Source organism: Perissodus microlepis, chromosome 7 (genome assembly GCF_051167445.1).
Source record: "Perissodus microlepis isolate ML-2025 ecotype Zambia chromosome 7, ASM5116744v1, whole genome shotgun sequence".
NCBI lineage: Eukaryota > Metazoa > Chordata > Actinopteri > Cichliformes > Cichlidae > Perissodus > Perissodus microlepis.
Window position 1 is genome coordinate 57,287,063 of NC_140467.1, and position 14,482 is coordinate 57,301,544.

Sequence of the window (14,482 nt, forward strand, 5' to 3'; positions counted from 1 at the left end):
GAACATATAACCCTGTGTGAGACTTACTCTAACACACTGAGGTGTGTCAGTGATGGGAAAATGAGGGCTATCCTGGCAGCAGTGAGGATTCCCAGTTTGTTATCGGACAGACTGGAAAAGTGCACAAAAAGACATATAAATATGTACATTTTAAAACAATCTTTGAGTTGCTTGAGTTAAATGCCAATTAATGATATAGCCAAATATATAAAACTCAGCTTTTCCAAGGAAAATAAACAATTTTGAAGATTAAAATGTTCACTCAAAAGTTTTGAGGGCTTATTTTGTGCACTTCTTTAGCCAAGTGCGTGCACATGCAAACTCTTGCATAGTGTTGCAATAAAGTGCCAAAAGCACATTTACAGGAATGAAACACATTCTCACCAGAGCTCCTCCAGGTGGCTGCAGGCTTTCAAAGCCTCAAGCAGCTTCTCTCCTGATTGGTCACTGATAAGGTTCTTTGACAGCCTGGAGGATAAACACACACAGCAAGAAAAGCAAAATTACTCATTTTTAATAACTGTTAATGGACCATGTAAAGTGTTCTGTCGATAGTTTGTTTTTTTGATTATTCCACTTGATGGCGCCAAACCTAACTCAAACTTTACTTTTAAATTATATGGATAATAGACACCCTACACATTACAGTGGATTGATATAGCTCAATTAAATCTGCTCTATAGGTAACTGGAAACCCTTTTGAAACTGTGCCATAAACTACCTAAATGCTTCAACTTTGCAATGATATCATTTACAGCTGATCACGGAATATTTAGGACCAAAGAAATTTCACAAGCTGACTTGACTTATTCTTTCACAACTGTTTGCAAAGACATACTGCATGGTTGGGTGCTTGATTTGATAGATCTGTGGCAAATGGACTGAAAACACCTGAATTCAAAGATTACATGATTTGGCCCAGTACTTTTGTCCTTATGGCATAGATTGCATTAGTTACTGGAAGAACTTTGGATTGAATTTAATCTGGGTCATTGTTTCTGGCTATGCAACCTCAGAATCAGAATTCCTTCAGTTTACTTGATGTGTATAGGTTTACTGCCTGCCACAACAATTATTCATTGGGATCTACAAATAAAAGTGGAAGGAAGTAGAGACAGTGATAGCCCAGTGGAGGCAACAAAGTTGCAAATTTCTTCATCAAATTTTGGGAAGCTTTCATTCAAGCCAAAGAGTTTAACTTGTGCACATTTAAATGAGTACTTCAGGGGTTCATACCGGAGCTGGATATGTAAATATGAAGTATAAGCATAAAAATACCATTCTCTTTAAAAAAAAAAAAAAAAAAGCTTAAAAGCATAAAGGACGGTAATATGAAAAACTTCTTGAGCTTCTAGACATTTTGTGGCTGTCAGTCAAACACACTTGGAAGGAAGAACCTGCTGCATAGTGCAAACAGTTGGTCCCCATAAAGGACCGATAAAATTGCTGTAACATTCTGAATGACTCAACCTGTGGTTCTGATTTATGGCCCAGCATGTACTAACATTTTTATTATTGGATTGTTTACAAAAAAGGCAAAGAAACTACCTCACGCTCATGTTGTATATGACAGGATAAATGGAAGTCGGCATGAGTATAATCTACAGAAGATTGGTCATGTGACATAAACAAAGTATTTTTAAGCATTAATAAAAATATTACTATTTCTCTTGGGGTGAAGGTGAACATATCCTGGAGAAAACATGTTGGAAATGCAGCTAGAGGGTTTTGGAGATCAGTAAAATACAAACTTTCCATGTTTTCCACCCCCTGTGTACATACTTTATCTTCCTGAGCTCTTTCCAGTTTGGAATGAGCCTGTTCAGCTCTTCTATTCCTCTGCAAGCCATCCTCCAGCCCTCCAACCTGAGAAAGAGCAAATCCAACATTCTCAAAGCCAAGCTTCTTCTTTTTTTAATGACAGACTGACAGAAGGTGAATGGTAATGTGCAGTGAGCGCTAGGTATGAATGAAAGACTCACTCTATCTGCTCTAAATGTGCGTGTCCCTTCGTGGCAGCCAGGAGATCCAGAACGCTGAGATTGTCCATTGCTGTGACAATTTCATTCAGCCTGGCACACACACACAAAATGTATTAGTTATGTTAGGTAGATATGTATTTTGATGAGGATTTATAGCCATGGGAATATGATCTGTATTTTTAAAATGCATAAAAGGCTTTGACATATGCTGACCAGGCACCTTGCCAGCTACATTTTACAGCTTAGCACTATGAGAGAACCATGAACGATAAGGGATAAATTTGTCCCTGGGGTGGGGGGATTAGTAGGATCAGATCCTACTAATTAATTATGAGGTTCATAAGAGCCTGATGACATGCTGGTATGACAAACAGCACCAACAGTGGCCAACAAAAAGCAGCATGTGCATTATAGTGTAAATGCAGAGTGAAGTGCACTGTGGTGAAAACAGCAAAGATGTCTGCCTGGAAGAGTTTTGATCTCTGTTCAATAAATCCTGAAGACTATGTGGTAAAGAACAAACCAAGATTTACTTTAGCTCTTGGATTCTGACTACTGCAAAGAAACTGAGAGTGTTTCTTACCTGAGACGGCGAATAGAGTTGATATTTTTTAGAGCTCGTGCCAGACACATCCTGCTCTCCTCATTCAGTGCCACAGAATCCAAACTTAGGGTGCACAGAAAACACAGAAAAAAACTGACATTTTTTTAACAGCTTCTTTATTTTATCCAACAGAAAAAACAGCCGTATTGTTGTATGTGTGTGTGTGCATGCCTTACCAAAGGTCTTCAAGAATAACACACTGTCCCAGTGCTTCAATGAGCTGCAGTCCTCCAGGCAAAGCACAGTGGGAAAGACTACAGCAGAAAAGTTCCATTGTGAACAAATGTTTATTCACTGTGTGTAACATTTTACAGCAGCCTAAATAGAAGTCATGTTCTAGACATTATTTTTCACACAGTCATGTACAGAAGTACATCCACACTCATCTTATATATCATAAATGCTTACTTGAGTGATCGTAGACAGGGCAGAAACGTGGTTATATTCTGAGCTGCCGTCTCACTAATCTGATGACCCGACAGACTGGAAGAAACAGAGGATGGTTAGAGCCACCCAGTGCTCGGTGTAACACATTCTGAAGTAACTCTTACTGTAATCACATTACATTTTTCAGTAATATATTACTACTATATTACTAAATTTAGTATTACATTACATTTACTTATATTGCTACTTGCATTACAAAGGCTCAGTAGGCCAGACAGAAAAACAGGAAAAAAAACAAAAAACATCTAAGAAGCCTTTATTTTTCTTGTGTTTGTGCTACAATCAGCTGGTAGACGATCACTTTTTGGCACAACACCTGGAGCTAAGGGGGCAAAACAATCGCATGAGTGCTGCTGTTTGACTGAGGAAGAATAAAGTAGTCGTGGTAAACCAATCACATGACCACTTAAAGATGACAAAGCAACAAGGTGATATATACCAGTTTATAAATTGTGTTGATAGGCCACGTAAAACCAGAGTCATGAAAAACAATATATACGTGGCGTTTTTTCCTCAATAGTTTCGTCACGTTTACTGTCTAAGGACAGCGATAGCAAGCACTCTCTGCTTATGAGCAAAAAAATTAAAACAAAAAACAGCCTGTTCGTGTTGGTGGAAAAATGTACCATGTCGACCAATCAAAAAATGATATGGCAACATGACATTTGGTTGTTTAGGAAGAGGGGGAAGTTTTAGGAGTGACGGCGAGAGAGAGAGAGAGAGACAGCAGAAAAAGAGAGAGAGCGAGTTTTGAGATGTGAGAAATTTGCGACGTTTAGCGTGTTTGGAGCGTCTAGTTAATTTGTTGTCTTGTGTAGTTAGTGTGTAGTGTTGTGGATAGTTTTGTGTTGTGTGTCAGAACAATGAGGTGACTGCTGAATGAAAACAGGAGGAGTGATACACCTGCTGCTGTCAGGCCTGCAGGTATCAGGCTGTGATGTTCTCCTTCATAGTGGACAGAAATTATTTTTTTGGAGTGGCACAAATAATTTGTGTAGCATCTTATTGAATGCAGAACAGCTGATTGTTCTGTAAATAGTTTGAAATGGTTATTAAAAAAAAGGGTAAAATGTAAATGGCTGCAAATAACTTTGTTGTTTGCAAAACTTGTGCATAGGATTTTAAAATTGACAATTTATATTTGCATTTAAATTTATGAAATATGATTCATTAAACATGTTTGTGGTTGTTACAGTAAAAAATATAACTTTTTCTACTCTGATTTGATGTTTTTTGTCTGATTTTAGATCAATTGTGTTAACACAGTATGTCAAAATGAAAACATAACTGTAAATTCAGACACGTGAGGTTGTGCTGAAAAGGATGATACCAAACAAGGCAAAGTAAATCGTTTTTAAAGGTGAAATGTAGAGGTAAAATCAAAAGTAGTTAAAAATGGCCAGTTATAACTTGGACCCCAGAGGGATAAACTTTTTTTTTAAAGTAACGCAATAGTTACTTTTCAAGTAGTTAATTACTTTTAGAATCTTGTAACTCAGTTACTAACTTAGTTACTTTTTTGAAGAAGTAACTAGTAACTATAATTAATTACTTTTTCAAAGTAACTTGCCCAACACTGGTGACAATGCATTTAGATCATTATACAGAGTAACATGAATGTAATGTAACGAATATTGTAACAAATCCTTCCTTTGGTGAGAAATTAAGTAATTTACTGCATCACTTTTAATTACTTTACATTACTTTGAGCAGTGAGCCTCTACATTGGATCCACTTGTCCACAGAAGATCATGAAAACAGTTCACCAGGGGGTGTGAAGGGAAAGGTGTTTATTTATCATTACTGGGCCTTTATTCTGGGCCTCACTAAGAATGGCTTATATATTTGGGTTTTTTATGAGCCTGTCACTTCTTCCTCCACGTCTTCACTACACTTGTTAAATACATGTACCAAGTTTCTGACCAAAAGCTCTTTGGGAACTACTGTATTGGTGAAAAATACTGTTTTATGCCTTTGAAACTGTGCTAGCTTTGACATTTATCAACTAAATGAGAACAAATTATGCTCCAGGCTGCTAGTAATGAAAATAGTTCTTTGCCAAGTTTTATGTGTAGGCACAGCACTGGTTCACCTTGAGTGTCTTTTCTGCGTTTGAACAATCCATGAGTCAGTGTTAAATGGCTGAATACAAAACATTCCTATAAAAACGTTCAGGTACAAGAAAATCTGGTTTGCTGGAAACATATTACAAAGAAATAATGGGTGGCTCATTACTTTTGCACAGCACTATAGGTAGTGCTGTGGAGCAGTCTTTAGCAGTACTGATGGTGACCGAACAAAGGAAAACAGAGGAAAGTGTTATAATTCCTCCTTAAATTGGGAACATTATAAAATCCTAACAGCAGTTATGACAATCTGAGATATGGCCACCTTTTCAAGGTTTTGGAATCATGCAATCCACAGCTGCTTTTTTATATTATTATCATTATTATTTTTATGAATGCTCTAATTTCCCAGATATCCTGAATGGAGCATTGGCCATGTAGGTATTTGTAATGTCCAGTGGAAGAGTGTTGCTAAATGAATGAATCAATAAGGGAATTGAAAATTAATGTTCTAAAAATGCTTCGGACAAGTTCTAAAATGTGTTGCTCACTTTAAGTGCTGAATTGTGTTAGGCTGCAGGAAGACCTGTGACAATGTCTCGAGCACAGTCACATCACTCTCTTTGGAAGCAATATTGTGGATGACAGAGAAAATAGTTGTTATAGGAGATCTTTAAAAGTCATGTTGGTCAAATTTGAAAAGGTTCTGACCTGAGTGAAGTGAGATTGGGCAACCGGGGAAGAACAGAACAGAGAAACTCAGCTCCCTCTACACCGAGGCTGTTGTGGGAAAAACTGAATGGGAACAAACAGATTTTTTTTTTACTAATTTATTTCCCTTGAGTACTACAGAGTACATGCTAATGTTAAATACTGAAATGTGACTACTTACTCCAGTTCTGTCAGAAATGGACAACTGAGGATGACGCTCTCTATGGCTGCAAGCTGATACACATTTACTGCACAGTCCACAAGGCTAAAGCAGAGAGATAAGAGGAATTCGTTATTCCTTTATACTGTCTTTACTTTCAAAGGAATTCAGCCAGAGTGTGGTGTAAATTAATACAATTTACTAGAAAAAAAGAGCAACCTTTACAACAGTGGGCTTTTTCTTTTTGCCTGCAAGGTAAGCTAAATATATAGCATATGCACTGAGCAATATAGCAGTGCGTGGAGGCTGTAATCAAAGTGCGCATTCCTTGCAGGTATCATCAAAATGTAAAATAGAATGTATAAAATAAAAAAGCACCCAATTTTCTTTATGGCACTCGATTGAGCTGCATTTCTAGAGAGATCACTGCAAACAAACAAGCAAAAGACACAAATCAAAAATCTGAATCATTTGATTTCTAGAAACATTAAATTCAAAATAACTGTTATTTTATATTTACACTTTAATCAATAAACTCCCAAAGAGTACAGCTGCTGTCTATATAACAATCATTAAACAATAATCATTACCTATCTGTCGTCAGTCCAGTGGAATTGGTCAGGTGGAGTGTGTTTTGATGAATCCTGGAAAATGAATATAGTTCACAGCTTTGACACACATACTGTATCTTTATTTGGGGAATGTTACAATATGTTTGATTTGTTTAAAAGGAGCATCTCCTGATATGTGTGTTCATTTGCATCTATATGCATATCTTACCTGACAGTTTGAATATTGCTATTGAGTTGCAAACAGTGGAGCATTAATCCAACCGCTTTCTCAGCGCTGATCCAACGCTCCTCAATACTGAGTAGAAAAGCACGTGTAATACACTCATTATAATTCAATGCTTTAACAGCCGTTCACTGAACAGCCATGACTGATTTGGATAAGTTGTAGTTTGAAAAAAGCCCAAAAAGATTGACAGAAGAGATAATAGTAAAGATTCTTTTGTCTCACCTGTAAACACATCCACTTTGACTGAAGCTCAGCAGCTGTAGGAAATCTTCAGTCTGCTCCAGTAAGCTGTGGTTTAATCTGCAGTTGAACCACAGACATATCACTATGTACTTTCTGATCATGGTTAGATAATGGAGGCCAGAAAGGGATGGTTAAACCCTGAATACCCTGAGACTCTTAGCATAAAGAGACTTTTAATAAATAATAGATGCATTTCTAATCAGTTCCTTGCTGTCTTGATGCATGCTCAATCATCCTGGTAAGAAAATCCCAAAAAGTTCATCTTAGCGTTTTAAGTGGGAGAAACATTTCGTCACTCATCCAAGTGACTTCTTCAATCTTAGCTGACTGCAGGTTTCCGCCACCTTATAAACAGTACATTTGCAAAATGTCTGAAACTAGCACCACTGACTGAGCAATGGGCTGTGAGGTCAGTAACTTGATCATTAATCAGGCAATTTCTTGCTGGTAGTTTCAAATCTAAAATGTTAACAAAGAAATATGGCCTTGTTTTGATCTTTCCATATTTTACAAGTAGTCAGTTTATGAACCAGTTTTATTAAGTGTAATAACTAATTAAAAAGAAGCCATTGTTTTTATCTGATGAAACCCAAACATTTGTCTTAAGATTGAGGGATACTTACTCCACTTTGGCCAGATGGGGACAACTGGACACAATCTCTGCTAATCGGATCAGATGTTCATGCTTCAAACTACCTTCCCTGACTCTGATGGAGAAATAAAGCAGAAAAGGCAAAAAAAAAAAAAAAAAACCATAAAGAAATTTAGATTTCTGCAAAGTTAGTGCCAAATCCAAAATGTACTAAAATCTTTAAAAGGCCTTAACCTCTACCAAGCCCCCAAATTACACTGTAATAGTATTATGTAGTGGATGTTTATTGAGAGCTGGAGGACGCTGAGCTCTTGTTACTGTGAGTGATAGACTTAAGGAAGGTACTTTCAGAGCAGCTAAAATCGATCAGACACCAGAAACGAATTATGTCTTTGAATATTTTCAACCACATTCTAAGGTTCACTGCTATGCTCAGCTCTACTTCTGACATGCAAAGTCAGTTCCTTGTCGCCCACAGTGTGCAAGCTGGATTTAGAAGTTTTCAGCCGTTCATCTTTGCTGATGCAGTCAGTCAGTTTACCGACTAAGTGCATGAACCTTCAGATGTAGAGAGAGTTCACATATCTGTGCATACCTGTGAGATGTTTCCTGTGCTGCTCACGCAGGAAAAATGACAAAGCCAAAGGAGAGAGTCTGTTTTTTTTCCACAATGACACTTTGTTACTTTGAATACATCAGCTGTTGACTTATACAATCAGACCACATGTAAGTTTCCTTTTGTTCTTTTCTGTCGGCACACTAGTGCTGCATGGAGCTCTGCACCTCTGCATTAGTTCACGCCTCCTCTCAACATTTTAACACTCTTCAAATTTCCTGTCTATGTGAGAGTGAGAGCTGGAAGCCTTCCCCTGATTTTAAAGGCATCATTTAGCTTTAGTTCCCCAATCAGTTGCATTCGAGGTGACTTTCACCACTTAGGGCTATTGTGCTTTAGCACTAAACTTTAGTGCTAAAGTTTCATGAGTGTTAATGAGTTCATCAGCTCATTTTTTTTTTTTTACTTTATCTGAAATGAAAATATTTAAAATTTTTACTGTAGGTTTGTGAATTCTGTGTTTTTACTCAAGTCACTGTGCTCACCTCTTCAAAGTGACTCAGTGGTAATATGGGCACCATTTCAGAATCAGTCAGTGTTTTGAAATTTTGGCTGGAACTCCTACCTCAGAGTTTTTTCACGAGTTTCATTTTGTCTGAACCAGATGAGGCATCGCTCTTCTTCTCCTAAGCTACCAGCAGACATCAGAAAGTAGAGTCCATGGACAAAGAGAGAGACATGGACAAATATTTCATTGTAGATTACTTAGAAGAATTCCATTAACTTCTTTCCTTTGTGCAGACTTACCTGACTTCCACACCAGAGACATTAGCACAGGTACACAATGTGCTGGCCACAGCCAGCAGCCCCTGCTGGGTCAGTCTGTTGTTACTGAGACTGCACATGAAGATTCATTAAAGAAAATAATTAGTCTATATTTTACTCATTAACTACAATACACATCATTTCTAAATATTGTAGCTTCATACTCTCAGTCTACCTGAGGTTTAATTTATTATACATTCAGCAGACAATATATTAGGTACACCTAGCCATGTTCAGAATCACTTAAATCACCTTTTTTATTAACCCATTCAGATGTTCACTTTGAACTGCATTAGGGCATCTTCACCTTATATACGTGCCTGAATACATGTTGCTGTCATGTCATTGACTGATCAGATATTTGTATCAACAAGCATTTAAACAGGTTAACTAATAAAGTCAGTGGTGTGTGTACATTTAAGTATTTTTTACTCTTCTGCTCTATATTTAATATAGAACTTAATATGTTTAAAGTCTTACTTGACATAAGTGCTGATTTTTAGCCTTGGTAGGGAATGCACAAAAGAGCTCACGTCTTCATCTTCCAGCTGGTTACTTGACAAACTGTGATGAAAGAAAAGCAGAGCTGAGCATCCTTACTGGATAAAAGCTCAGGAAGAAAACACTGGATTATCCATGGCTCCATGGGTGTGTGGTTATGATTCTAAGATTGTGTGTCTAAATGTTTGTGTGGCACATACTCAAGATCTGAAAGCTGGGGACCCTGCTGCAGGATCTCAAGAAGTTTCTTCAAGTGGTCACCCTTCAGGCAAAAATGAGTTAACCTGTGTTACACACAATCAGGGAGACAGAAAGAAAACATAGCACATGAAGTTGATTAATTACTAGTTATAGTAATTATTGTAAGATGTCCTCTTTAAATATGTTTAAGTATGTTTATATTGTCTATTCTGTAAAATAGTCAGATGTCTATTCATATTAATGTACAGAATTCACCTGCTTGCTGCTACTACTGCACATTCACCCAATGTATATACTATTTATATATATATATATATATATATATATATATATAATGTTCTTCCTCTACCCCCCCCATTTTTGCACATGTCGAGGAGCGTGTCAGGCTACATTTCACTGTGTGTTATACTTGTATAACTATGCATGTGACAAATAAAGAACCTTGAATTAGAACCTTGAATTTTACCTGAACTTTCTAATTCTGTGGTGATTAAAATGGCAGATTGTAAAATACAGGACACCCAATGTGCTTTACACTATATAATATTGTCTTTTTCAATGAGTACCATAAAATCTTTAATTAAACTGTGCATTTCTACAGTTCTATATATAAAACAGAAAATGACAACATATATTTTCAGTCAAATTTTAAAATAAACACAACTTGAAATGCAGTTTAAAATGAGCAGCTAAAACTGCTATAGTGTATGAGCCGTGAATACTTGGGTAAGTGACAAAGTGAGCGGTCTGAAAACACCTACAAATGTTGTTAAGTCATCAGTAAGCAGTGAAAATGTTGCGGATCACAGACCTGCAGCTCACTTGTTCCACTTTCACTGTATCAAAATTGATGAAGGAGTCACCCTGAGGGCTAAAGAAGAGATCAAAGCAGCAATTAACCAAAACAGGTCAGTTAGAGAATTAAAGTAATTGCAGCTACAACTAAAAAGTGTGGTAGGGAAAGGAGCATCACATGAACACTCAAATATGGCATGGTGTGTTGTGATGAGTGCCACAAAAGTATTCACTGTACCTGAGCTCCACCGACGTCACTCGCTGACTGTCATTCAAACAGCTGACCAGCTTGAGTGCATCGGTTGCAGATGTGATGCTCTGTCTGACACTATTAGGAATACAGAATGAGTTCATTCGAGTTCATTGATAATTTATTAAATTAATTCACAGCAGCTATTGTCAAATAAAATATTCATCTTAAACCTAAATGCAACAATATAATTAAATATCAATCAGAGAACTGTCAGTTCAACTTGCCTGGTTTAATAATTGAAGCAACAGATTCTCATACGAATATAGTATATTTCATTTGATGAGGTTCTTAGTATCTTACACAGTCTGAAAATAATTTCCAAACATAGTTCATAGAATAGCCACAATTTGCTTTGCCAGATTTAGCCATACAGTCTAAACTTCATCTGTAGTCTCTGGTAGATTGATAGCGTTAATGAATAATAAAGACACCAAATGCACAAAGGCAAAATATGTAAGTGACAGAAGCATATATATGGTAAAAGAAAAACATACTGATATTATGTATTAAACATCAAAGTTTTTAATTTATAAATATCTGCAAATCAATTTTTTTGTTCTTAAAGTCATTAAAGATGTAAACATTACACGAGATTCATGTTCATGATGACTATATGTAGGTTTTTGACCACAGCTGGGGTACATCTGGCAAATTTCACAAATTTTAAATACTTCAGTATAAAAAATAAAGACAAAAATTAATCAATATAAATAATTAATCTATAGACTGAATAAAAAGGACCAAGAATTACACCTAAAGGCATTTCAAAGTTATTGTTAACTATTTGCAGGGTTTAATTATACATTTGCATTGTTTTTTTTTATCTGTAAGAGGATTTTCTCCAGTTAACTACAAGGTAATTACATAATGTCACCAACTATATAATAAAATTAAATGAATATGTCTAGAGAAAAATTATACACTTCTAATATCACACTTCCAATTAGAGCTGACAGAATTAAGTGAAATTACAACAGAATTCCTGCAAATCTCCTTGCAGTGTAGATGAGATTGAAACGTTCTGCAATCAGTTTTATGGACCTAACATATACCCTGTGATAGGAATAGCATAGATACCCATTAGTTAAAAATAATTACACTTAAAATCACCTTCCAAATATTCAAATTTTGTGCTCAGTAATCTCAGTAGGGTGTCCTTTAAAAAACAACAAGTACTCAGCAGCTTTTTTCCATATCTTCACATCTTTTCCCTACTGCACATATACTGTACATATTAACATTTTAAATCCAGAATAATCTGACTGTCTATTGCAGGTTGTAATCCAGTGTTATTATTAATACTTGCATTAGTGTGTATGCCTTACTTGAGTCTCTGCAGTGACGTCATCTCTGGCAACACTGTGAGAAGATTCTCGATGGCTTTGTCGGTAAGTGAACACTGAGATAACCTGACAGAACACATTAGTGCATGAACATGAACGTGTTCAGTCACTACTTTAAATACTGTTGAATAATTTGCAGATATACAATAATAAAGCTTACTCTAACTCCCAATGGAAGTGACTCTGGACCAATTTTCTACATACTTTGGTTATATCAGATGGTAGGATGCTGCTGTCCTTTACTCTAGAAAGAAAAATAAAAGGGGATCATTCTTTTGTATTCATAGTCAGAGGTCAGATTTGTACTTTTCTGCATGTCTTTATTTGCTCACTGTACCGGAACATCTTCAGCTGCTGCTTGTCATCACTGACATAGAAATAGAGTAGAGAGTTAGATTACTAAACAGAAAAACTAAATGGAGACAGCAAGAATCAAACTGTGTGAACGTTTGCATAGATGCAGGTCTTCTACCTTTCATCTGGGCAGAACTTTAGATTGACTTCCTCTTTGCCTCCGCCACTGTAAAACCAACAGAGCACAACAGCCAATTATAATTAACCTGACTGATTACTGTAAAGCTATATGACCAGTGTTGGGCAAGTTACTTTGAAAAAGTAATTAGTTATAGTTACTAGTTACTTCTTCAACAAAGTAACCGAGTTAGTAACTGAGTCACAATATTATAAAAGTAACTAATTACGAGGAAAAGTAACTATTGCATTACTTTAAAAAAATGTTTAAATATGTATAAGAATCCCCTCTTAATGGAACTAAGAGGGGATTACTAAAATACTAACATATAAATAGCTAAACATACTTGAAAATACTAAAATATATATTGAACTGTTTGTTATAAAACTGAAAATATAATTGAAATAAATGGGCACTAATAAAACTAAAAATTACCTAATAAGACATTGTACACTAATCTAAACTATTCAAATGTTACTCTGTGAAAATATGAAATAAAACACCAATCAGATAAACTCTAGGTAGAACACTACAACACACTATGACTACCATGACTACCTTACTCTTCCTCAGCCAATCAGCAGCACTCGTGCGATTGTTTCGCACCCCTAGCCCCAGGTAAGATGACATAAGCGTCAACCATCTGTGTGTTTAAAAACAGTAACACACCCACACCGCTTTTTTTTTCTTAGTAATGGTAACGGTGTTTTAACGATAGTAAAAGTAATTAGTTAGATTATCTGTTACTGAGATCAGTAACAGCATTAGTAACGGTGTTTATTTTAATGCAGTTATTCCCATCACTGTATATGACATGTAGTATTTTATGTATTTATGTATTTATAGTATTTTTCAAACAGATAGATTTTTTAAACCCAGACCGGGATAAGAGGCACAAACGGTTGGGTAAAGCAGCTATTGGTATCATTAAATAGCTACAATGTAAAACAAAGATTACCTGATGTGAATTGCTGTTAAGGTGTTATATGAGCATAGAGCTGCAGCCAGCATTACCACCCCTTCCATGTTGATGTCATTTTTACTGGCACTGGAAAAAAAAAAAGCAATTAGCACAAGGAAGTTGGTGTTGGCTGTTTGGAACCTGTTTGGTGAGAAAACAGCTTACCATTTGCCTACTTACTTTGTATATCTCAATGTAAAAAACAAAGAGTCATCTTTCTATTGAAATACTCGCAAATTACTAGAGAGGCAATAGAGGGAAATTCCACTACCAGGGTCACTTACAATATAGTTGTTGGTATCTTTAGCTATAAATATCTCAAGGAAAGCTTTAAAAGAGGTAGAATTGTTAATTAATTATTAGTTATAATGATTGTGTGTGAGCATTGTGACAGACTAGCAGCCTGTCCAAATATCTACCCCCCCCAAGACACCCTATGCCACCCTATGACAGGCTCCAGCCTTGTCAGAGAAAATAAATGCATGCGTGTGAGCTTACTTAATTTCCTGGATTTTGCTAAGACGAGGCAGGAAATCCAACAACTTCTTCAGACCTTTGTTGCCTAAACAGTTACTGGACAAACTGAAAAGAAAGGTTAAAAATGCTTTACAACTCAGTGTTTGTACATTTATCAAGAGAACATGACAAAAATGAGTCAGTATATCAATATCAGTAGTGCACACACACCTGAAATGTGTAATGAGTGTGAAGAGTGGTTTCTTTTTCCTCTAAATGTGATACATTTGTTGAGATCTTTCTATTAATACTACAAATTACAGTTATTTACAATATTTATATATAATTAAATATGTGTGTGTGACAGGTGGTCTAATAAATTTGTTAAGCACTGTATAAGCGATCTAAAGTTTACCTGTAAGCAAAAACCATGATGGTGCATCATTTTAGAGGTGGTTTAGGATGTAGTGGTTAGCTACTTCATAAACTGAGCATACACTGTCATTTTTAGAATAA

At 36.1% G+C, this 14,482-nt stretch overlaps 1 protein-coding gene across 2 annotated transcripts in view; it reads right to left on the bottom strand.

Annotated features, from left to right (window-relative positions):
- nlrc5 (NLR family, CARD domain containing 5) overlaps window positions 1–14,482 on the bottom strand; it is a 36,014-nt gene that overhangs the window by 3,896 nt on the left and 17,636 nt on the right. The window contains exons 25-51 of one of the 2 annotated variants that reach the window (XM_084936223.1): window positions 14,009–14,092; window positions 13,508–13,597; window positions 12,550–12,597; window positions 12,415–12,444; window positions 12,238–12,321; window positions 12,060–12,143; window positions 10,720–10,809; window positions 10,498–10,557; window positions 9,686–9,769; window positions 9,465–9,548; window positions 8,967–9,056; window positions 8,785–8,850; window positions 7,635–7,718; window positions 6,991–7,068; window positions 6,751–6,837; window positions 6,561–6,614; window positions 6,349–6,396; window positions 5,992–6,075; window positions 5,811–5,894; window positions 5,651–5,734; window positions 2,995–3,069; window positions 2,763–2,840; window positions 2,566–2,649; window positions 1,983–2,072; window positions 1,783–1,866; window positions 385–468; window positions 28–111 (exon numbers count right to left, since the gene is read on the bottom strand). In XM_084936223.1, the coding sequence (XP_084792349.1) occupies window positions 28–111; window positions 385–468; window positions 1,783–1,866; window positions 1,983–2,072; window positions 2,566–2,649; window positions 2,763–2,840; window positions 2,995–3,069; window positions 5,651–5,734; window positions 5,811–5,894; window positions 5,992–6,075; window positions 6,349–6,396; window positions 6,561–6,614; window positions 6,751–6,837; window positions 6,991–7,068; window positions 7,635–7,718; window positions 8,785–8,850; window positions 8,967–9,056; window positions 9,465–9,548; window positions 9,686–9,769; window positions 10,498–10,557; window positions 10,720–10,809; window positions 12,060–12,143; window positions 12,238–12,321; window positions 12,415–12,444; window positions 12,550–12,597; window positions 13,508–13,597; window positions 14,009–14,092 (2,076 nt within the window). The remainder of the gene's footprint in view (window positions 1–27; window positions 112–384; window positions 469–1,782; window positions 1,867–1,982; window positions 2,073–2,565; window positions 2,650–2,762; window positions 2,841–2,994; window positions 3,070–5,650; window positions 5,735–5,810; window positions 5,895–5,991; window positions 6,076–6,348; window positions 6,397–6,560; window positions 6,615–6,750; window positions 6,838–6,990; window positions 7,069–7,634; window positions 7,719–8,784; window positions 8,851–8,966; window positions 9,057–9,464; window positions 9,549–9,685; window positions 9,770–10,497; window positions 10,558–10,719; window positions 10,810–12,059; window positions 12,144–12,237; window positions 12,322–12,414; window positions 12,445–12,549; window positions 12,598–13,507; window positions 13,598–14,008; window positions 14,093–14,482) is intronic. The other variant, XM_084936222.1, reaches the window with a different exon arrangement.